Consider the following 23,812-nt stretch of genomic DNA (forward strand, 5'->3'; position numbering starts at 1 on the left):
CGAGGAGAGGAGGTGCAGTTCGAAAGATGCGGATAGCTCGATCGACGAAAACAATCTGGCCAAGGGCAACGGAAAACTCGGATTTCGCGGCCTCGGTGTACCGAACCGTGCACGAACGATCTCCTTTTCTTCGTGGAAATTGTCGTTGGAAAAAGATAGCAAAGAGGAAGAAGGAGCACGTTGGCTGTTCGTACACGCTCGAAATATCCTCGGTATCGTTCGTTCGCGCCCGGGTAACGTTGGAAATGGCAATAAAAGATAAGAAGACGGTTACCGTCGAACGAACGTTGCAATGGATCGCGAAAGATTAACTTTCACGTCGGCGATTTGCATAGCGGATGCCTAGCACGCCGTAGATACGTATCTATTTTCCGAGCTATGCGTTCTACCTTACGTAAACGTAAACGGCGGCAACCGTGGTCAGGTGTGTACCGGTGAAATCGACGATAAAAACGTTCTACCATCTACCTACCTTCTATCGCCTTGTAGATACGAGCGGGGATAGGATCGGACGAGAAATAACTTTGGCGAAATTCTACAGGCAATTCGAACGGCATTATTGTTACCAGACTGTAATTACACGGCAAAAGGGGATAAAGATGAATTTGTTATCTCCCCTTGATCCCTCTCTGCCCATTCGTTGGTTCATCCTGTGTCCCCGAAACGCTGAAAACTATGGCGAAAGTTTTCAGAAGTCTTTCGACGAGAATCTGCCAGTTGAAGGGAGCGAGGGAGTGGATAAAAAAAAAAAAATTGGGTAACAGCTTAATCGCTTCGGAAATGCATAGTGCGTAGTCCGGGCAATAAGTTATCCGTGGCAAGAGAAAAGATTGTCGGCGCTCGACGAAGGGATGGAAGCGAGGCGAGTATGTCGACGTGGTGAATCAGGGACAAGGGGTGGTGAGGGGTGGAGAGTGAGAGAGAGAGAAAGGACGAGAGGGAGAGAGGGAACAGAGCAAGGAAGCAGAACGTCGAGCGTCGTTAATTTATGGACTTATTTTTCCCGGCGTGCGGTCGCAATTAATCCTGCGCTTTAATTGCTTCGTAACGCGCCCTACGAAAGAATCTTTCGATTTGATTAATCGGATTCGACGAATGTCGCCGCCCGGCCCCGACAAACGGGACGAATCATTATGTACCGGAAAGGAGGAACCTTCTTTGGTTTTTGTATTCTTCGTACATTTGTCGCGACCAGCCGCGATTTCGTTCGCGTTGTCTGCGGCCTCGAATTGGCGCCACGTTTCATAACGATTAAACAACGTCGTAAGAATTGGCGGAAAAATTAGAATGCCGTTGAACCGTTCACGTTCGCCATATTCGAGAAAAATATATATCGTAACGTCTACGTTCGATAAAAAGAAAAGTAGAAATGGCGAATCCGCTGATGTAGGGTGGACGGCGCGACCTTTTGAGAAAAAATAATCGAAATATTTAGAGGGACGATAGAGAGCGGCCTATAAAATTCCATCAAATTCCGGACCTCCACGAAAACCGAGTGTAAATTAATCCATGGACGTTTGGACGTCCGCAGGCATCCTGCTCGACGTATCGGACATTTAAATCGTTGAAATACCAAACCAGAGACAATGGACTCGGTTTTACGGCGCGCGTAGGAATACCTGGATAGTATAAAAAATTAAAGGCCGTTGGATTTTATAGTTTTATTGGCAAAATGCGTTCGGTGGATAGCGCGCCAGAGCTTTCCTTTCTCCCGCCTCGGACCGAAAATAATTACTTTCTGTCCTATTCGTTTGGGAAACCGTGCACTCGCGCGAACTACCCTCTCCCCCCCTCTTTCCACTCTTTTGTTTTTGTTTCGGGGAAATTTGCAAAAATTCGCGAGATCCCGCGCACGACTATGCGTCTAGTAAATCGAGAGAGTTATATAGAGTCGCTGGTTTCACGCACCGATGAACAAATCAAATCGGCGAGTGGCCTGCCATGAAACCGAAAAGTTACATCGTTTGTTTCTCGGTTTCCGATATATGGTTTTAATCTAAACCCGATCGAAAACGGAGAATTCGTCACGGTTCGCTGGCCGTCGACACATTTTCCCAGGTGCATACGCGTTACGTGGCTTTTTCCATATATTGTCTCCTCTTCCGGCCTGGCTGAGCGTTTGACACCTGCTACCATGAATTCTTATCCTCTGAAGCGTAAACGACGCGATGCGACGTGATTTAGTTTACGCGATGAAACTTTATCTGCTACATCGTTGAAATCCTATAGAGCAAGCGTCTCTTATTAATTAACTCGTGACAAAATTAGTGGCGCCTGGAATACCGACGGTCCACATCTCCTTCGGAAATGAGAAATTTGCCCGGAGGTTGTCCCTCTGACCTTTATCTGACTCGAGGCCGGTCGTTTCCACTGCAACGTAACATTCTCCCGGTAGAAATAACAACCTCCTGATGCACTTAACGATCTCTGCACGGTATCGTTCGCCGTTTCACGGTCATTTCTCTTCGACCCCGAAATTAGTGGGGTGGAAAGATACGCGATTCTCGGATATTCCTGGCAAGTAGTGGGCAATAGCCTAAATACTCGTACGCTTGTGAAACGAAAGTAACGCGAGATCCAACAGAGCCGAGGGAGAGAGACGGGATTTACGGCCACTTTATTTCTCGTCAGGCGGTGGAAAAGAAAGCACGGGGAAAGATAGGAAAAGAGGAGGAGAAGATCGCGCGGCGAGTCGTCTGCGTTGTCGAAAAATTTATCATTTAATTTATTGGTCTCGCGGCTGTACAGTTTACTTTAGCCGTCTCGAGAGGGTAACGTGAGGAATATTTGATCTGTGAGAGAGTGCCCATGGGCGCCCGAAAGCCTGTCATTTCTGTTTCCTGCTGGTAGAACGAAGGCGAAAAACCGATACGCGAACACGCAGCCCCGATTCGATTGAATTTTCTGAACGATTTATTGCGCTGCCTACCTGAAAACGTAGTTCGGATTAATCGAGACGTCTGAAAACTTGGAAAAATGTGTTAACAGTCCGTAATACCTTTTCTACTCTTATTTAGTTAATATTACGCGTAAATAAAATTGATTAATAAATAAATTAAAAGTGAGCGCAGATTTCGAACTGCGACTTTGACGTTTCGCCAGCGTGCTGCGAGAACTCTCGTTTCTTCTTCTTCTTATAAATCATACGTCTATTCGGTTGGTTAATCTGGAGACCCCATAGCCACGCTGCACACCATGCGGCTATGTTTTTATGCCATTTGCCGGGAACGTGAAATAATCGTCGTCGCCGCTATGGTCGTTGTCGTTATCGTCGATCAGCCGCAGAAATTTTCCCGTCGTTATTTTCGTACGAAACAAGGCGATATAATCGTAGCTGGTAATTCGCGGAAAATTCGATCGGCAGAATTTTCTCGGGTGCGAATGAAACACAGCGCGTGTACAGTTTCGTCCAGTTTGCTTTTATTAAGCCGGCCAGCTTGTTCGAAATTAAACGGTACGCATTAATAAGTAATTTAATGACGAACATGCGGCGCGTTAGTAATATTCCGAATGCCAGGATTAGCGTATCATATTGCGTATTCATCGTTGCAAGCACGTCCATTGATCGAGCCGGGATGACGAAATTTTTCTGCCCGCGCAACGAATCGTTGAACACCGTGCATTAATGAGCCCCGGCATGTTATATAATATAATGCGTTATTATAAAAGTGTTAATGGCCGTGGTGTGGCGGGATATTAAAGCTGGACCGGCGTATCGGAATTCGTTATAGGTTCGGGGGAACGCGCGCCGCTATCGACAAAACTTTCCCGTCACTCTTGGAATGGCCGACAGCGCGAGGCCTTCTCTCGGACACACGATATATTGTGGTTGGATCGACGTGTGCTCGTCGGATTTCCATGTTCAGGAATTTCGTAGGAATTCGTCGGCCGTCTCATTCGCCGTGATTTCGCCCGACAGCGTGTCCTTCTTTTTTTTTCGCGTGCCTTCCTTCGCCTTTTCTCCACCCCTTTTCTTGGACCTTGGTGATAAACAGACAACGTTCTTAAAGTCTAACGTAATGTCGTATCCGCGGCGTTTTCCCTTCGTTTCCCTGTCTACCTCCGATCGCTTTGTATCGTACATCGGAGACTTATCCGTCTGCCTATACGACGCGACGCCTGCCGACGCTACCGTCGAAAATCGAGGCTGAAACCGATATCGAGTGGCGACGAAGCGGCGAGGGTGCGCGAATAATTTTCAGCGGCCAGAACGCCGGCGAATCGATCGTGAAAATTGAATATTCTCGTTAAGAAAATATTTCCACAGGCTCGGCCGCGCGGATTAAACTGGCTTTGAATCTCACCGTTTTCCCGGTTACCCTTCGCCAACCCGTCCTTGCCTGGCGTTTCAAGCACGTCAGCTGTCTCTTCTGTCTGGTCCCTCTGCTGTTCCTACATCGAGGACGCCCGTTTCAAAAATCTCCAGAGCGTCTGGATGCCAAGTCGCAATTAAAATAATTATTTTTAAAGTACGCCACGCCGGCCAACGTATGTATCGACGATTATCGCGTGCTCGACGGCCGAATCTCGCGTATAAAACTATGCATTCAGAGAAATAAAACAATTTCTGTTATTTCTGGCAGGATAGTTAAACGTTTACGGCTGCTGTTATTCCAAATGAACATGTAAATATTATATCGAATACATTCGCATGGATTCTTTTAAATAGGATCGATTCAAAATGGAAATGGTCTGTCGATCGCAGTATATATCTTTTCTCAACAATTTTGTTATCGAACGTTTTATCGTGTAGCTGTTCTCGACCGAGATGCTTCTGGCTGATAATGTTGGCCACCCCAGTATGTATACCGGAATTTCATAGTGTTTCGTCCAAGATACTTGTGGTCTGCAGCCATGTGGTCCACCCCTTGCGACCACGGACTTGACGGCTGATTGAAAAGTTGCTGCTCCCCCAATCTGCGAGATGAGTCTCCAAAATTAAATCACAGCTATCGAAGGCCTGGCTTCGTGGGGTATATCATTGCGGGATCGATGGTCCCAGTTCGGATCTTCTCCGCATTCGTTTCGCAGACCATTAGGTCACGTTGAGGGTTGCTTCCAAGAGAACCGTTAAATCTTTTGTGTCTTAAAGGAACAATTATACCGTGGTAGATCGTTTAACTATCGTTAACCTCGTGTATTCTTAGAGATCTTCCTATTATGATCTAATCATTTATTGTTATGATCGTATTACGATCTTTGTTTGTCGAACGTTTTCCTGTTAGAGGAAACGATCGTTGGCGACTCGTGACACGAGAAGGAGACGAGGATGATAGCCGGCGTGCGTGTCACGCTGCAATTTGTCCGAAACGGTTTCGACTCGCAACCGTGGAGACCACCTGGGTAGATCGCATTAACGACATTTTTACGTGAGAGCGCGAGAGACACGCGAGCCAGTCGGTTCAAGTTCTGCGGGAAGAAGGAGACTCCCGTTGCCGGAAAAAGAGCGGAAGACGGAGGAACGTGTTTAGTTAATCAGATTAGTAGTGTAATTAGCGGACTCAGAAATTCGACCTTGCACCACGTACCGATGCACCCCGATTTACCTGTAAATTCTTCGTAGTCGTGTGGGTAATTAGCGATCGCAATTCGTTAATTACACGCATTAACGAGAGACATGGCATTGGGTCCCTGATGGATCTCTGATGGATCTCTGATGGATCCCTGAATCGCATGGCTAGGGATATTCGCTGGTAATTAATTGTCGCCAGTGAAAAAGCGACGCGGACACTCGTCACTCTGGATGATGCTTCCGGCGCGGGAAGTCACTGCGGGATACCAACGGAACCAACGATAATGAATTAAAAACTCTTCTTTTTCTTGTTAGAAGAATTTTAATATTTACCAATGATCTCGAAGTTGAGCCTAGGAAGATGCGGTTCACCGCCAGTAGTTGCTTCTTTCTCGTAATTAAAATCCAGCAGGCACCGTGTTTCCATTACGCGAGAACGAGAGTCCGACGGGGATGCGAGAGGCAGCTCGTTACAAGAGTTGTCCGAACGTACAGCTCGAGAAAGGGAGGACATTCGGCCTCCATTATGCGGAGGTCACGCGCGTTAGGCCGACATAATATGCGATGGAGGCCTGTTCTTTTGGTTGGCGAGCGTTCTGTCAGGCTCTCGAGTCAAGCCGCGAAAGGGACGCGCCTCGCGATACGAAGCGGTTAAATGAAAAGCCGTCTTTAGAAAACCAGCGGAGGCTGTATCGCTACGTCAGGTTCTTACGAAAACGAGAACAGAGGGAAGAAAAGGTGGACGACGCATCTTGCCGCGCGACAATCATGGCGCTGCCTCGAGGTTGTTAAGGGAAGTAACCGACGACCTCGTTATTTTCCCTTGGTCCGGCCGCAAACGCGGGGACGTCGATGCAGAGACGCCGAGGAACCCGGTGATATTTTAACCGATCAAGAATCGCTACGGCTGTTTTCTTAACAAGAAAGTACAGACTTTGTTGTTCCTACAAGAAACTCGTCTCCTACTTTTCTTTCTCTACGATGCTACATCTAGGTAAACACCCTTCTTTTGTTTTCGTATTTTCGAATAAGCCTTGCTTGATAGATAGCTTTTAGGATATAGCTAGTGGTATTCTCATTTTCCGTCTTCGTCCTTCTACATAGACAGTTCATCGCCACGTTTCTACGTTTTGTCAGACACTTTCCGACAAATTCCGAGACAGTAAACAGACGCCACGTCGCGTCGCAGCGGTTCTTAATTAAGATTTACGAGCGGTCTGGTCACCGCGACCTTCGACCTCGATCGGTCGAAAGCAATCGGAAGCAATTTCCCGGGGTTGCGTAAGACATAAACCATTCTGACACCAACGTGTTCTCGAGGAATCGGGTCGGGCTTCATCCGCGCGGGGACAGACCGCAGAGGGAGCGCGGATACGTTGAACGGAAACTACGGACGGACCATCTCATCCGCAGTGCGCTTTAATCAATGCTAACAATCCGTTTATTATTCGAAGGGTCGAGCGAAACCGAGGGACAGGGTGGAACGAAACCATGACTTTTCGTGAAGCTTGCGAGGGTCAGTACCCGCCCACAGGTCGATGAAATTGCGTTACCGCGTCCAAGTGACGCCAAATCGACGCGGTTGGGCTAACACTCGAGCGTGCCCCTCGTTCGTCTTCAAAGGAACATTGGGACGCGAATTGAAAACACTTTCAACGAGGACTGTTCGTTTGAAATCAACGACTAACCTTGTGTATGCTGTGTTTCAGTGGTCGGAAGTGGCCCAAGAGACCGGAATATTTACGGAAAAAATTAAACGACCAGGGGTTGGTGTAAAATTGTCCTTGGAATCTCGAAGAGCGAAGACACTCATCGAAGCAAGTTCTTCTTTCGAAAGTTACTTCTCGAGGAAGCTCTATATATCGGTCCGTGACTGGTCATAAGAAAATTGGAATAGGGCCACTCGTTCGAACGCAATTAAAGTTCCAACTCGGCTATCGCTGATTTATGGATCGTAAAGAAGATTCGTTACTCGTCCCGATAGTTCTCTTTGTTTTAAATAGAATTCGCTCTCAATGGCATGGCGGCGCGAGCCTCGCTCTCTGCCAGCTCGTTCCTTTCGTTTCTTTTGTCTTCGTAGAACTTTCGTTCTCGCGAGTTGCCTTCAACCTCCGCATGGTCATTGTCAAGTTCGTTATTCCTTCCGTCGCGAGTGCGTTATTTCGCATAGGGAAAGTGCACGCCGTTTCCAACCGTTGCACGCGTGACGAAACAATTGTAAATGATTATTGCCCGCGATAATATCAACCGGCGTCCTCTTTACGCTTACAATCGTGCGAGCTGGATCACGCGTGCAGTGCGAGTGCACTCAGGGTTCGCGCGTGCATTTTTCGAGCAGGAACCCACAAAGACGCCGCGGTTTTAATTACAATGCAATTTTCCTTGCGTCGCTCGCCCCCCTTTGAAACGCCGTTAGGCTTCCACTCGAACACACGGAGCAATCAGGCGCTCGTACGCGAGTATTGGTTGTGGCGGTCTCGTGGCGACGTAGCGTACCGCTACGTTTTGATCCGCGAAGATTAAAGGAACCCCGCCCTTTTCACTCCCTTCTGTGTATCACGATACACCGACTCATCCCCCCGAGCCGCAACATAGCGTCTACCGCAAGTGTGCAAATATCCCGAAGACCCGCAACAACTATTCCCCACGATAGTCTCCTTCGGACCGTAGACATTTGTCTGGCTTCAGCGTCTAAGTGCCTGCAAATCGACTTAAAGTGGTAAATACCACAAAGCGGTATACAAGCGTGAAGATATTCCGATTTTCAGTAAACGGATATTTCATCATCGACAACGTATAGGCTTCGCAGATGTTACAAAAAAAAAATTCGATTTCGAATTATTATCGTATTATTTTCTCATCGGGTCATCGCTTAGGAAACTACTTACATATATATCCACCTGCCATTAGTCGAGATGCCGTGTAAACCCCATTTGCGATCCAATTACAGCTGATAAATTCCAGAAAACGCACGAGTCACTGGCGGAATAGATATTCAGCCTGGGGAGAGAGGACGCAAGAACTATAATGGATTATCGGTCGAGGGAGGTTGATCGGTAATCGAATATCAGTCGGGGTTAAAATCCATCAAATCCTCCTGCAGCATCCGTCGACGCGACAAGTTACTCTCGCTTTTCCATCTATCGATCTCACTCGATCGCGCGGCTGGTAAACTGCAGTCTCATTGTTATCGCACGGTCACGACGTTCGTTGGGACGTTTCATCGCGCGTGCTTAACGTACTGTGCCTGTCTGTTACGAGCGTGGCCCGAGCAGAGATCGTTCTCTGGAAACTTAGCTTTTTACGAGGATCGAAAGCCCGACGGTGGTTGGCTCTTCTAGCGGGAAAACGAGCCTACGAATGCCGAGTAATTTCTTTGTCGTCCTTTAGAAGCGACGTTCCCTGGATATAAATCAAGGAGACCTCTTAAGGGTGGCGTGATTCAGCGGAACGCTTTTGTCGTAGCCAAGTGGTCCTTCCTCTCTTGCTTTTCACCCTGATACTTTATACCGAGTCGAGGAGGACGTTCGGAATCGAGTCCTCCGCGAAGACTGCAAACGACGCGTTCCACCGTTGTTCTTTCCTCCGAGCGATTTTCCATCCTGCCTATGATCAACGATCGACCATCTTTTCCTCTGGTTTTATTCCACTCTACGTGCACACGGTGTTTGGTACACGCGGTACCCGATTACCAATGGATGATCGATGACGATGGAAAGTTCGACGCGGTAAAAGCCAGGCGACCAAAGTGGACAGCGTTGCGAGAACGAAACATTCGTAACGTTATTGTTTGGAGGCCGACGAAGCTCACCGCTGTTAAGGTTGACGTTTCCATCCGTCATGATGTCGTCGGGCGTCCACGAGCTTTTCAACCCTCATAGAGGCGCCATCACCAGCGCGACGGAACCCCATGTGCGCGTGGCGCGAGCGTAATCGTGCACCAGGTGCCTCGCTAACGTCTCCTAACGAAGGACACAACCCCCGTCGTGCTTTTCGTCCGTTTTCTCCCTTTCACCTGTTCCTCCCTGCCACTCCGCCCCTCCGTCCCTCTTTCCACTCCTTTTTTCTTCTTTCTTTTCCCAACAGGAGAGGCAAGACACTCGGAAAGACGGGCCTGCTTCTCTTAACAAGCATTGAGCAACTCTCTCTCGGTACTCGGGACGTAAAAGGGACTTTTTGCTTGTTAGATTGTTTGCTCTTGTCGAATGGGAGAGGGTAGAGGAGATTCGGTTTTTGCTGCGGAGTATAACACGGCGTTCGTCTTCTTTTAGAAAGAGCTGCACGTTGGAGCGGGTAACGTGCACTTTTTTGTCGGTCTTCCACAGTCGATCGGCTCGTACAGATCGTCGAAGATCGTGAGATCCTTAGATGCTATCGCATCGTTAGATATGCAATGCCGCAAAAAAGACACGATGGAAGTACTGCCCCCCGAATAATATTTGTTCACGCTTGTACCGCTAAGGACCCTCTTCTCGCGGCCCGTTAAAGTTTGAGATTCGGAGATTCGTTAGCAGCGTCCACTGCTCCCCTTTTTCTTTGTTCTCCGGTAAAAATCATAATGAGTGCGGGGAGACATCTTCGAGATGTAATATAAGACGGGAGCAACGAAAGAAATACATTCTGAGAAATGGTAGGACGTGCCGAAGTTACTTTATAGACACCAAATAACACTTGAAAAGATCAGCGTCATACAGGCTGTAGTATTATAGAAACTTATTGAAACTTGCACGATAATTTCCCGTTTCTATCGTCCGTTGTCTTGAGATTTTAATTTTGTTCTATTATCTTATGAGATTTCATCGATTATTCGTCAGCACTTATTCCTGTTAGATCAACGAGGCGGTTTTATTCCCGCTTCTACTTGCCGATATCGTCTATAAGCGGCATAAGTATCCACATGGATATCTCTGCAGATTTTACAAATCCTTTGGCCAAACAAGTGGCGAGGATCTGGCAGGTGCCATTTGCCATTGAAATCCTACTGCCATTAGAGACGTCCGATCTAAATCCCGCTGGCATTTGCGCACCGGATTGTCGTCTTATCCTCGTGTCTCTCTCCATCCGTCTTTCTTTATCGTACACGTTCCTCTCATTTTCTCCGGGACGCGCATTCTCTGCCTTCGTCCGCGTTACTCGCGTTCACCCTCGTGCATTTCGGTCTTGTTATTTCACTACTCGACCCTTCGCGCCGGCCGGTTACTCGCCAATGTAGAATTTCTCGTGGACCGTTTCTGGCAGCGAACGTTACCCTGTTAAGATCCACAAAGCAAACAGCGGGCCGGAGATAAGAGTGTCCTTCGGGAGCCCGCCAAGGATAACAGAGAGCTTTAAAAGGTTCGTGACGTCCTTGTCGGCACTTTCCGTGCGGACGTTCTTCAAATTCGATTCGCCGTTCGTTGTTCTCTCGCTATACTAACGCGTGATGCAATTTTTTCCAACCACTGTTACACGTTTTTCCCTCCTTTTCTTCATGGAATATGAAACACTGAAATTGAGACCAAAGTAGAGCAAATTTTCACGACAGCCTACGACACAAGAGACGCCATTGACAGATGAACGGATGATCTCAGCCTCGTTCGTTCAATTTCCATAATGTAGCTGTTCATTCAATTTCCAGAACGAACGGTGGGTCGCTTTCTGGCGTCCGTCGACTGGCGCCCCATTAACAATGCTGCTTTTCAATTCGGCTTCTTATTACGTATTCAATTAATCCGTAGATCTTATGCATCGCGGATACGTCCTGCACCACGTTCCTCCAGACGTCGGCGAGAGAAACGTACAAGGGTCGGGCCGCAGTCGAGTTAGCAAAATAACGGAAATAATTTAAAACTTTATCAACGCTGAGTATACCGGATTTCCTTGGTCTAAACGGGGTTGCATTAAAGGGATTAGTTGCTGGAGAAATGTTGCACAGAGTCGATGGGCGTTGTATTCTTTCGTAGTCCAAGAAGAAAATGCTGAAAGAGACACAATCGATAACGCTGAAATTCTCTTAGAAGGGTGTAACGTGCGCGATCATCTCCCTGATCTGTTACTCGCGTGATTCTCCATCGTCGAATGATAAGATTAACCATACAACCCGATAAATCATCGTCGTCTGCCTCTAAATATATTAACAGATAGATCTCACATTTACTCCGTGGCGAATCTAGGTTTCTCAGTTGACACGAGTACCGTTTTCTCGTCTCTGTCAACGTTAAAGGCGATTGCACGATCCGGGTGCAATCCGGCAGCCTAGATACTGTTGTTTTTCGCGGTGGTTCAGCCGGTCTTGGGCTGCTTCGTTCCTCATTTTCGTAGATGCAGCGATGCGAGAGAGTTGACTGTGTCCCGCGATGATTATTCGGAGTGATCAGGAAGAGGGAAGGGGATGTTCCCCGCAATGCATAGGGCAAACTCGAGCGTAAGAGATTGCTCTCTGCTCCGCTTTTCTATCTTCGACCGTTATCCTTGAGTTTTCCCTTTGTCTGGTTCTTTGGCCGTGACGCGACGGCTCCTTTAACGCCCTCGTGTCAGTTAGTCAATCAGCGGAATCTAGCGGTTCTACGCACGCCTTTCAAAAGCCCTTAGCGCCGCCGATATTAAAAGACACGCGTCCCTTATCCCGTTTCCACCGACCCTCTTCTATTTCCACCTATCCCACGGAATGAAAAAATCATCCTTGTGGAGGATCGAGCGGAAGTTCACACGATAGTCTTCGAGGCTACGAACAGGCGACTCGTGAGCGGTTAATAATTCAGGCCGATCCGCTTCTCTTATAAAAACTCCGTTATTGGCAAACAGACAACTCGCAAATTATCGCGGGAACAATGAAACGCATCTAAAGGTGATCTAAAGGCCTGTACACACTGGCATACTATCGCCGGCAACATTGGTCTGTTGTCTGTACAGACCTGATCATTGCACGCTTAGAAATCGGCCGATTTCAGTCGATCGACGTCTGAGGCTGCTGATAGCTGCTGATCTCGCTGTCACGTGTGTAATAATTGCAAGAATCGAAGGAAAAGAGAAGGCGATGGCAGAAACGATCGATCCTAATAATGGAGTCTGCGATCTGGGCGACTTTAACAAATTGCCGAGACAACTTAACGACAGTTGGGATGCAGCGTTGTCAGCGATCGCAGCCCAGTCTGTATAGGCCTTGACGGCATAGTTTAGCTCGGAATATTAACCCCTTCACCGTAACAAACCACTTTATTCCGAAACAAAACACGCGACAGAATGAAGGAAGACATCCTCGTTCGTTCGACCAACCGGCCGTCTCTAATTTGATCGCTGCACACGGCGAGGGAGGGGATGATGGCATTGAGACAGGTCAGTCCGCTGTGAAAATCGGATATATACCGGCCCCGTTAACTCATCCGCCAGGGGGAAATCCAGTTATGATTCCGTGTGAGCGGAGCCGTTTTGTTGTTTTTAGCTGGCGGTTAGCTACGAATCGCGCTCGACGATCTCTCGGTCGGTGGTCGCTCGCTCGCGAAATCGATTAGTTACGCGAAACAATAAGCGGACGATAAATTAGGTTTACGAACAATCGGGGATATAACCGTTTCGTCGTGAAATGGTTTCGGAGATTCGATTGATTTTCCTACTGAACGCAGAAGCGTGTATTACAAGAATATAATTTTTGGTGTCCTTTACCACTTGAAGAAGAATAACAGAGCTGCGCGTACTAACAACTAATGAAACGGCCAAGTAGTTTTCTTCTTCGTAATATTTATCGCGCGGTGGCAGCGGTTTGCGAGCTCGATAACCACAATCGAGTTTGTTACCTGCCTTTATTTCGTGTTTGGACGTGGAACTTTGTTTCGGACACGTTTGCACGTTAACCAAGGGTACCATGGCGAGACCATACGACCATCTACATCGTGCCAACTCCTTCCACCGCTTCTCCTAGTTCTCTCAACCTCCTTTTCGCCCCGTCTTTCTCGCTTCATCCTTCTCTCCGCAAATTCCGTCTCCCTTCTCCGACAAGCTCCTACATCCATCCCCCCTTGCCACTGTTGGTGGTTCCGGGGAAAATATTAGCCGCGGGCTTCGTAGCGTTAAAGGGGGACGGTTAAATTAATAATTCGCAAATTGCCAAGAGAAATGCCGCTCGTACCTCAGGACCGGCATCTCCCTCCACGTCTCGTTGCTCCTTTTCGCTGCAGTTTGCGGCGTTTCGACTCGGCTGCGAGGGTGGAACCAACGACGCAGGCCAGTCCGTCGACTCGAAACCACCGCTATTTTCGACAACCATCGTCGGTTAAACGACTAATTAGCCTCGCGAGGTCACGGTAAGAAGGTTCGTCGGTATTCTTGAGAACGTTCAAGCATCGACTTCGTTAGCCTTTCTTGCGTCGCAAGACTCTCGCTTTTTCGTGTCCTCCAAGAGAATTTCTTGGAAACCGTCTCTCCTTCTGCTTGAGATTAATTATGCTCACGGTTGACTCGTTATTACGATCGGGGACACGATTTCTCTTTTGTCGGGGGGACGATTATCAACCGTGGCGTTGAACACTGTGATCAACCGAGTTTTTTCACCATGGGCACCGCGTTTCCGATGTCGAGAGATAAATTCCGGTGCAGCACGTGGAATGTACCGACGCGACTCGACGAAGAGAAAAAAAAGGAACGGGACGAAACAGCAGGGGACGCTTACCGATTTCGCCTAGCGCCGCTAATAATACTAATCGGTCGACCGTCTGCGCGAAGGTGGTCGTTTCCTCCGCGGACACCCCGTGTATATAGCACGACTGCCTGAATAATTTCACCGGTAACCGTAATTACGGGGCCCCGTTCGCAGACACGGCACGGGCCCGCGTCCAACTCCGTCTTTCTGTAACGAAACTTATTATTGCCAACGCAAACAACGTTATTATCGTCTTCCGGAATGGAACTTTCAAAAATTCTATTAATATTTATGCACGCGGTAGATAGTTACGAGGCACGAAGAAAGTCGCCTCGCGTTTCACCAGTATCAATGTCGTTATACGCTGGAAGATTCCACGAAAGGTGCTCGAGTTTCATCTTAACGTTGCTCTCGTGAATCGCTTTATAATCGTAACATGATTGATAGCCAAAGAAGGATGATACGTAATTATCGGCCCCCTCGTTAATAATATCGAACCGTGATCCGCGCGCAAAGAAGCTTACATTGTTGGGTTATTAAAGATGCAGCGTTAAAGATGCTATAAACTCGCGAAGTTTGGCGGATCCATTAATTTTCGAAAGATTGCTACGGAGACGAGATAAATAATAGGCGAGGGGAAATGCAGAAGATACATCGGCGAGACGCGCTCCGGGTCTATCTATCCTCCGGGTAGTTGGAAAGGCTGAAAAGACTTTCTAGCCGATTCGATGCAATATCCGTCGCGTAGCCGGATCGGATGGCGACGCTTGGAATACGTTCGGAGGACTATCGCTCTCGGCGCGTGTACTTTAGAAAACACCGTAGCCTTCTTTTATTTCTGGCGAGCTGAGCGGGCGCGGACGATCGAGCACGTGTACACGGGAAATTGAAGGATGAAGATAAATGAGAATTCTGCCGCGACGGACTATCAATATTGCGCGTATCGTGCATTCGGGGACACGTTGTCTACGTAGCGAGTCGGCTGAAGTATCTCGAATCCAGCGCGAAACGATCGACCGCGTCATTCTTATTTGCAACCGAGACTTCCGGTCTGCTTTTTCTCCGCTGCGTCGTTTTCACCTCGTCCGTCCGTCGAGTCGACGTTCTCCGCTTAGCGCGTATTTCGATTAAGATCGAAGATTAATTTTCTGGTGTCGAGAGCGAATTATTCCGGTCTCTTTGAATATAATTGGAAGAAAATCGCCGGTGAATGACGCAGCTTCTAGACTCCCTCCGCTCTGGACAACCTTTCTCTTTAATTATATTTAATAATGGCAGCTGTGTTCGGTCGGGAAAAGTCGATCGTGTCCCTTCCCCCTTCCCCTAGTATTCAGGCCAGTTTGACGCAAGTTTCGAAAAGCGATCGATCTCTTTGATTGATAAGCTCGGCGACCGTGAACGAATCTTGGAAAATCTGCGGTGATTTGGTTGGTCGCGACCAGTAATTCTGAAAGTCTCTTTCGAGAGATAGTTCGAGGATGAGGGAAGGGATTGTGGGCTAAAGATCCAGACACGCTTTAACGAGCCGTGTACGAGGTAACAAGGCTGAATGCAGGCTTCGCAACCCTTTCTTTCGTCGGTGCGGAGCAAAGGAAGATTGCGATTTCGAGTGCTTCGGGCGCCTTTTCAACATGTTAATTGTATATTTGAGGTAAGGTGATAAACAAGGCTGTGGCTCGGTAGCTCGCTGCCGTTGGAGTCTTCATTACAGCTGGTAATATATAACCGAGGCCCCTGAGGGGGCACTCTCGATGTTCTAGAAGAAGTTATGAACTCCGATATACCCGGTGACCCGGCAACGATTACTTGTCAAACGTTGCTCTCTCAACCGAGCTCGATCAGCGAAATTTGATTTCAGGTCAAAAGATTAGCCATCGAGGCAGCTCGAAAGCACCGATTACCGGCAGAATAATCCACGGCTAGGCATATTTCCCTTAATGTCTTCCACTTTTCTTCCCTCTTATTCTCGACTTGGTCTCGAGTCATTCGGACGTTAATTCGAATTTTAATTCGCGGTATTAGAGCGACGAGCGCAATTGTCCCCTGTGGAGAAGGGAAGCTGGCAGGGCGCAATCTCGTCGAAAGCGGATTGCTGCGAGTTCGTCGAATCGTCTAATCGCGATCTCGCATCTGCCGGTGCCACTGCCTCGCAGCGTACTCTGGATAAGGGCTCGAGCAGCGAAGAGAAAAAAAGTGAAAAAGATGAGAGAAACCCGCGTGATCACGGTTGTATCGTGAAAGCAGCTCTCTCGCAACGTGCACGCATACACGCGCAATCGATTGGCCTTCGGGTCCGGAGGTGCGAACCGGTTCCTCGAGCGCGACTCGATTTTCGACGTGGAATTCGGAGCCGAGCGAAGGAGACCGGCTTCCTGCAACCCTCTTCAGACGTTTCGGACCAGGGGTTCGCTCGGACCGCTTTTCTCGGGGCCGAGCGAAAGAACCGCAGAAAGAAGTAGAAGAGGAAGAAGAAGCAGCGGCGCTTTATCCGCGAAACAGAGGTAGACAGAGACGCGTAGACACGCCCCCTCGGTGTCAGATTTTATTTATCGCGCCGTGGTTTTTTGTTTCACGGTAAATACTCCGGGCATTTAGGAGTAAGACGTTCCCCGATTTATGGTCTCCTGCCTGCCCCGAGTCCTTCTTCTTATTCCTTTGCTTCGTCGAGCGCCCTTGAATCGTTTTCTCCTCTCGACTCGAAGCGTAGCCCTTCTGGATCCTCCTCCCGTTTTCGGCCTTCCGCGTCGCCATTCCTCTTTCATTCTACGTTCATTTAGAGTAACGTTCATTTCTCGGCTCTTCCGTTTCAGATAAACATGGAAGCTGTCACGTCGACCGATTACGATTCGTCCAATCTCAGCAGAAATTTTAATCAGGTGGGCTTCAACACTTACAACTACTCGCAGTTCGAGGAGAAATATAAGCCGCGGCAAGTGTTCAAGTACGGCGACGAGTACCTGGAGTACGGTCGTAACTCGGTCAGACTGGGGCTGAACGAGAGGTTCGCGAGATTATCGTCGAGGCATCAAGACGGTGTCGGGAAAATCGATCAGAGGTACTTGCGGAGTCACTCGCAGCCCGAGAGACAGCATCATTCGACCCACGAGACACGATCCAAGTCGCAAGACTCGCGAGAATTAACTTTCTATCAGATCGATCCGCCCGTCAGAGCGGAGAACGTCCAACATCATTCGAAGGCTCATCGTTCCGCGGTAGAGAAGGGCCAGGGTAAAAAAGAACTGACCTTCTACGAGATCGATGGGCCCGCGACGCAAGAAAAGGCTAAAGACGGCAAGTTCGAGAGCTGCAAGGACAGAAGCGACAAACGGGACAAGTCGCACACCGTTCAGGAAAAAGCGATCCCTCCGAAGCACGCGAAGCAGGGCCATCAGGAACAGAAGACGAGCGCGCCGCCTAACTATCAGCTGAATAGATCGCAGTCTGACCTAACGGAATGTCAACTGCCAAATTATTACAGGCATCAGAACAATCCTTACATCGATCCACCCAAGTACAGACAATTCGACAGACCGCCCAAGTATCAGGAGACGCCGCCGAGGTCCGAACCGCCTCCAAAGTACTCGGAAGTAGCTAGACGCCAGGACGATTACAAACGCGTGCAGGTGAGTCCGACTCTCGTATGTATAATTGCGTTTCTCTTATGTTGCCAAAAATCATTTTCCTGTTCCCTGGATTCCTACATTTCCAGTTTCCTGCGGGAATCAAGTTTTCACGAATTCAGAACAATTAGCGGTAACGCGTAATGTTGTCAATTGGACAGGAGGACAGGAGCAAACGACAAGGTGGAGGAGTAGGAGGTGGAGGAGGAGGAGGAACAGGAGGAGGGAGTATAGGTACCGGTACCGGTGGTGGCGTTGGCGGTGGCGGCAGCGGCGGTGGTGGTAACTCCAGCAGGGGAACCGGCGGCACTCATGGCGCCGAGACGCCCTCTAATCTGGCCAGTATCACGCCAACCGCGCGAGAAGCAACACGCGGTCCTTCATCGCGGTCGCGACTCCCGTACAAGTCGTGCGACACGCGTTGCCCGAACAACAATAACAATAATAACTCGAGCAAGGAGGAGACGTACGAGGATGATACCGAGGACTGCGAAGTGATATCGTCGTCGAGGTGTCACGCGGACTCGTCCAAATCGTTCCACCATCATCAAAATCGGCCTTGCGGAATCGGTGTGGGAAACGGTGGCGGTGGTTGTGGTACCGTTTCTGCTAATGTTTGCCACGGTGGTTCCGGTGTGCCGTGCGATTCGTCGACGTGCGACCGATACAAGGGTGCCGTGGATTCTTTGCTGAAGGCTAGTGAGGCGGTGCAAGGACGTTTGTGCGATAGATCGATGTTGAAGATCGAGAAACCGTCGACGAAGGCAGTTCTTCACGGTATCGAGGGCATCGGAAAGTGCGGGGATAGAATGAAATCGGCCCAAGAACTCGGTTACGGGAAGCACGAGACCGGCAAGTCTAAGAGTCACGATGTCGGTCACGGGTTCAAGGTCGAGAACATTAAGTACTACGGCGAGTTAAAGGGTTACGATTTTAAATCGTACGGGACTATCGATAAGCCGACGGTTGTTTCTGCCCACGAGAAATCGCATTTGCACGGGCCGGAGAAGAACGGTCACGAGAAGTGTCACTCGAAAACGTCCTCCTCGTCCGCGATGCAGAGTTACGGCCTGTCCAAGGTCGCCGGTGAACGTCCAGCGGAGAAGAGCGTGTACGCCGATCACTATTATCACCGATCGTCGCACTCGAAGCCGCAAAGCGCGTATCAAGTGTACCAGGAGACCAAGTACTCGTACAACGTGAGCGGGGTACCAGGGACGCCGGCGCAGGCCAGCGCAGCCGCAGCTTTCTTCGCAAGGTCAGTTACTCAATCAACTATACTACTCGCGATCACGCGCGTCCACCTGTTTCCGCTAGAGATTTACGACTCTGCCGTTCATTCTTCTCTGGTCATTGTTCCTTCTGGCTATCTGTAATTGTCCACTGTCTGACTACCGTTTGTTTACGCGACGCCTCCTTCGGCTGGACGTTCGTTCGGTTGCGAAACAGAACTTATCGTTTACCTTTGACGAAACGTATCGTCGTGTGACACGGAATATTCCTGTAAGCCATTCGTCCATTCGCCCCTCTTCTATTCCGAAATCGTAGCTTTCCAGCCTAACGCGTATTGCTTTTTATTTGTTTCGTTTTTTGTCACTGATCAGAGTCTAGCAATTTTCTTTTTATTTTCGCGAGCGCCGTTCTTAATACGTTGGCACGGAAACAGACCATCGAGTTCTGAAAACAAAGCGAACTGGAGCCAATTAAACATCCAAGGGCTCGATTCTCTCTGTTCTCGTGTGCGTGACGCGAGGGCCTGAAAGGAGGAAGGAGTTGCGTTCTCGCGAACAATCGTCGATTCACAGGGTACAGGTTTTCAAAGGTAACGGTTGCGAGCTGCGCAGAGGGTTGCTGCAGATTTTCTCGAGACGTCTGGACCTTTGATCTCCGGGGCACGCGTCTTCGACAAACGATCTTGGAACGAAAAGCGTGCAGCTGGGGGCTCGCGTGAGAGCGTTTGGTCGAGCATAAATCGCATGTGGTTTACGCGGCGGGATAAACCTCTTCTCGGGTATATGCGTGTTTTCCCTTTAACCCTAGCCGCGACCTATCTGTCTGTAATAAACCTTACCTCTGGCTGGATGCTGCGAAGTCGAATGGCATTCTTCGTGTATTTTGTATCCGTGTTCGCGGGTATCGAGATCGCGCACGCAGTGCAAACCGACTGCGTCGACACGGTGCACGATCGCAGTTGTCCGCGAGCGCTATGTCGAGTTATTAGCCGAAGGTAATTACCAGCGGCGCGGTTAATAACGATCTATCGCGAAATCGAGGCTTTCTCAATCGCTGCCATTAATACACGATCCCGGGAAAAGGCGCGCGGTACTTTGTGGAAAGAAAAATTACGCTCTGGAATGTCCTGTGGCGTGCGTCGCGCGTTAACGAAAGGTAAGGCTTCGCGATTTCGAAGAATATTCCAGATCCGGGAGCAGAAGTAATCGCGAACGACCAGCGCCTGTCGCGATAAAAGTTTTCTGGAATGCGTTTTCCTCGAGCTAGTGCTGGCGATCGGTGACGATAAACGCCGTCGCGATTCTCGCTCGATCGGACTTTAAACGGCCGAACAGGCAATCGTATATCGTTAATGGATCGTGGCGTCGGCAATATAGTGGTCCTCGAACGTGATCGTGACCCGGCTGCGAGAACGATTCCGATGGACTCGTCTCACGAGAGAGTGGCGCCTCGCGTCCTTCCTCTTTCTTTCATTGTTCGCCATCCTTCGTTGTTCGTACCGGGATTCGTTGGAATCGGTGTTTACCGTCTCGTAGGAAGTGGCCGAGTGCGACGAGAATTGAAATTAATCGCGCTTCGGCCAGCCATACGACGTATCTGCCGTTTCTTTGTACGACTACTGGTTTGAACGGTGAACGCGCAAGGGTCATTCTGTCCGCTGTTTTCGAACCAACCGGTACCGGAGACAATCGCCAGCGAAACGATTTTGCGAATTTATTTTGAGCCCCGAGCGCGAAACTTGTCTCGTTTCGAACGAGATCCGCCTTCCTTTTCCCTCGATATTCCCTCGTTCTCGTCCATGATCGGTCGCCATGTATACCGGTAGTCTGTGGCAAAGTATTTGGTCGTTGCGAATACAGCCACCTCTCGAAGTTGCCGGAATACGAGTGTCGTCCCGTTACTTTCGAACTTCATGAATATTCGGCGTGGCTTCGTCGTCTCGCGTTCGGGGATCGAAAGGAACGAGTATAGCCACTTGTATTACGGCAGGCAACGAGCTTTTTTTCTTCCAGGCTTCTTCTTCTTCCTCGTGTTATCTCCACGCGTCAATTTCCCGATGGGTTTGCCCGGGGACTGAAGTGAACTTGGAATTTCACAAGTTCACCGGAGCGGTTCTAGAAGAGATTCTAGCGAAGCTGACGCGACAGATAAAATTGACCAAGGGTGGGTGCAGGTCGCGTTCCCTTGTCCATGGGGGGTAAAGCACGGAGTGAGGGAAGGTGTGAAACAGAGAGAGGACGCGAGGCGAAGAAGGCGGTGGGCCAAGTCCGCCCGTATTGTTAACCGTCGTGATTTTATTGGCCCTTTATATTGCCTTCACGCTTCTCCCCTCCGTTTCTCGACTCGATGTTCGACTCTTCCTCCGGCCGCCGGGGGCTTCTCTTTATTTCCCTGTCCTTTATTTCAGCAACGTTTCGCCTCTCGAAACGTGCTCCGGTTGCCTCGGAACGATTTTTACGAGACGATCGCTCGCCGCCTCTCTGGAAATTGCAATGTCGAGCTTCGAGGAATAACCTCCTTCGCGACACTGTGTCGCATGTTTTCGTCGAAATATCGGCAGAGAAAGAGCATAGGGGGAGGGGGAACAAGAATGTGAATTAACTTGAAAGGAAACGATCGGACGAAGTTGATATTGAAATGCATCGATGTGTACTCACGGTTTAACTCCGCTGCGCTCGATGAGCGCATAATATAACAGGGACCGGCGACTGTTCGATGAGAAGCGACGCGTTGAAAGAGAATCGACGAAACGAAGGGAAACATCCGGAGTTCTCTTGGTTGAATGACACACGCTCTCTTCTATACATACGTACTCGTATTTATGCCTGCGACGACGTTTGTCTGTGGTTCGTAGAACGGAGTCTAGTCTCGTGCGCGCGTCACCAGATCTTATCGTCGATAGGAGAGTGGTCCTTAATTGGACAGGTGACATTTCCTCTTCAGTTTTCTCGCGTAATTCTCTCGACTCTCTGTTCCTCGCCGAAAGGACTGTTTCTTCTCACGAAGATTGCTCCCGTCGCTGTTCGACTATTTCGGAGGCAACGTATCGACGTGGTTGATTCTCGATCGCGATTTATTAAACAAAATTTTTCTTTTTCCTGGACAGAGAGAGTAATCGCACGAAAATCAAGAGATGAATTCTCTTGCGCCTTGAGAAGCGGTATCTCGAGTTAACAAGTGTCGGTGAACTCGAAAAGAGGTGGATGGAAGATGCAGAAATGACCTCGAAGGCTGGGGCGCCGGTCCACACCGGCCGAATATATCCGGTAGGTCACCGTGGGTTTGAACTCTTCGTTCAACAGGTAGCGCTCTCGTAGTCCGGGTTTGCCAGCGACCCGTCCCTCTCCATTATATTCATATCATGTAAATGCGCCCTACCGCTCCGGCTGCCTCCTATTTTCCACCCTTGCACCAGACCAGACGCGAGCCTGTACCAAACAGACAGAGAGGAAACGAGTACCTTCGCGAGACGAGAACGGTGTATAGAGAGAAACGGAGAGAAAAAGAGAGACGAATACCGTGGAAGAAGAGAATTGGTCGGGATGACGAGGAGGTCGGGAAAAGAGATGGAAAGAGATGAGAGGTACATCGAGATGGGAGAAGGTAGAACTCTACTTTGCATTTATTCTAATGGGATAATACTCGGTGTCTTGGCACCCGGTCGTGGCACCTCGTTTAGTATAATAATTCCTGCAGAATACATCCGCTCCGCGATACCTCTGATTATCTTCGTCGAAGGGGGTTCATATTTTTCTTTTTTCTTCACGAGTCAAGCGTGTTCTTGTATAAGTGAATGCAGGCACGCTAGGCGCCCAGTGTCGTCGCGTGGGCGACACGTACGTAGGCCTGTCCATCTTTTCTTTTATAACGCCAGCCAGTGTTAACGCATCGACTATTAAGTTAAGCGACGTCCGTATGTCACTGTAATACCTACATGGGTCGGCCGGCTATAAAGAATCACCGAAATCACGCTAAAAGGTTCCCAGGAATTAATCTTCTATTTAAAACGACCGTTTCATCTCGTGTCCACGCTTCGTTAACGATCGCCGGACGTTGGGTGGAATTCTTGGCTCGAAATCGCGGCTCGAGCCACTCGGCCAACGAGATGTTCGTCTTCTTGTAGACACGCGTTGATAAGCTAGCTCCGTGTTGTCGGTGTACAATTTGTTCCCGCGTTCACGTTTCCGCTTAATTTTCGGGTCCCGTTGGTTGCCGATCGGTAAAACGGAGGGCCGGTTTCGCCCGGTCCCGATTGAGACCTCGATTTCGCCAATTAGAAGAGAAATGCGCGTATTACGTCGATTAACCGTCGGAATCTTAACGAGTTTCACGAGCGATTATTAAAAGCCGATAGCTGTGGATGAGCGCGTGTACATCGAGCTGCAAAACGGAGCCAATCGACAGGGTACGGAGAAGAGAAAGAGATTCAGAAAGAAACCAGATAGAGGGGCGAAGTTTGTAATTATCTTGCCGGACGTAGTTGCGGCTACGCGAGCCAATGCGAGCGAGCAATTATGTCACGCTTCGGTATCGATATTACTTTTCAATTTGATCCTGATGGAAGTACACCGCTCGTCTCTTCACCGTTCGCCACAACAACGTCCCCGTTTCGTTAGTTCTCGCTCGTTCTTCCTCTCCCCTTTCATCCTCAGTTTTTTACTCGGTTCTCGCGACGCTCCCGTTCATCATTCTCTCCGCTGTTCGTGACGCCAATTAACGGACGGCGACGTGCAATGCGAACACCTATGATTAGCTGGTTAAGTCGGCGCGATGCGGATATTGAAATCGCACGTTGGTGTAATTACGAAAAAGGAACGACCAGATCGGGTACTT

At 49.2% G+C, this 23,812-nt stretch overlaps 1 protein-coding gene across 4 annotated transcripts in view; it reads left to right on the forward strand.

Annotated features, from left to right (window-relative positions):
- Positions 1-23,812, forward strand: part of LOC126913979 (uncharacterized) — a 257,491-nt gene that overhangs the window by 72,569 nt on the left and 161,110 nt on the right. For all 4 annotated transcript variants that reach the window (XR_007709526.1, XM_050717276.1, XM_050717277.1 and 1 more), the window contains exons 4-5: positions 16,937-17,749; positions 17,908-19,004. Coding sequence is in view for 3 of the 4 variants with exons in the window: in XM_050717276.1 (XP_050573233.1) it covers positions 16,937-17,749; positions 17,908-19,004 (1,910 nt within the window). In the remaining variant the exon portion in view is untranslated. The remainder of the gene's footprint in view (positions 1-16,936; positions 17,750-17,907; positions 19,005-23,812) is intronic.

Source organism: Bombus affinis, chromosome 3, assembly GCF_024516045.1.
Source record: "Bombus affinis isolate iyBomAffi1 chromosome 3, iyBomAffi1.2, whole genome shotgun sequence".
Classification (NCBI taxonomy): Eukaryota; Metazoa; Arthropoda; class Insecta; order Hymenoptera; family Apidae; genus Bombus; species Bombus affinis.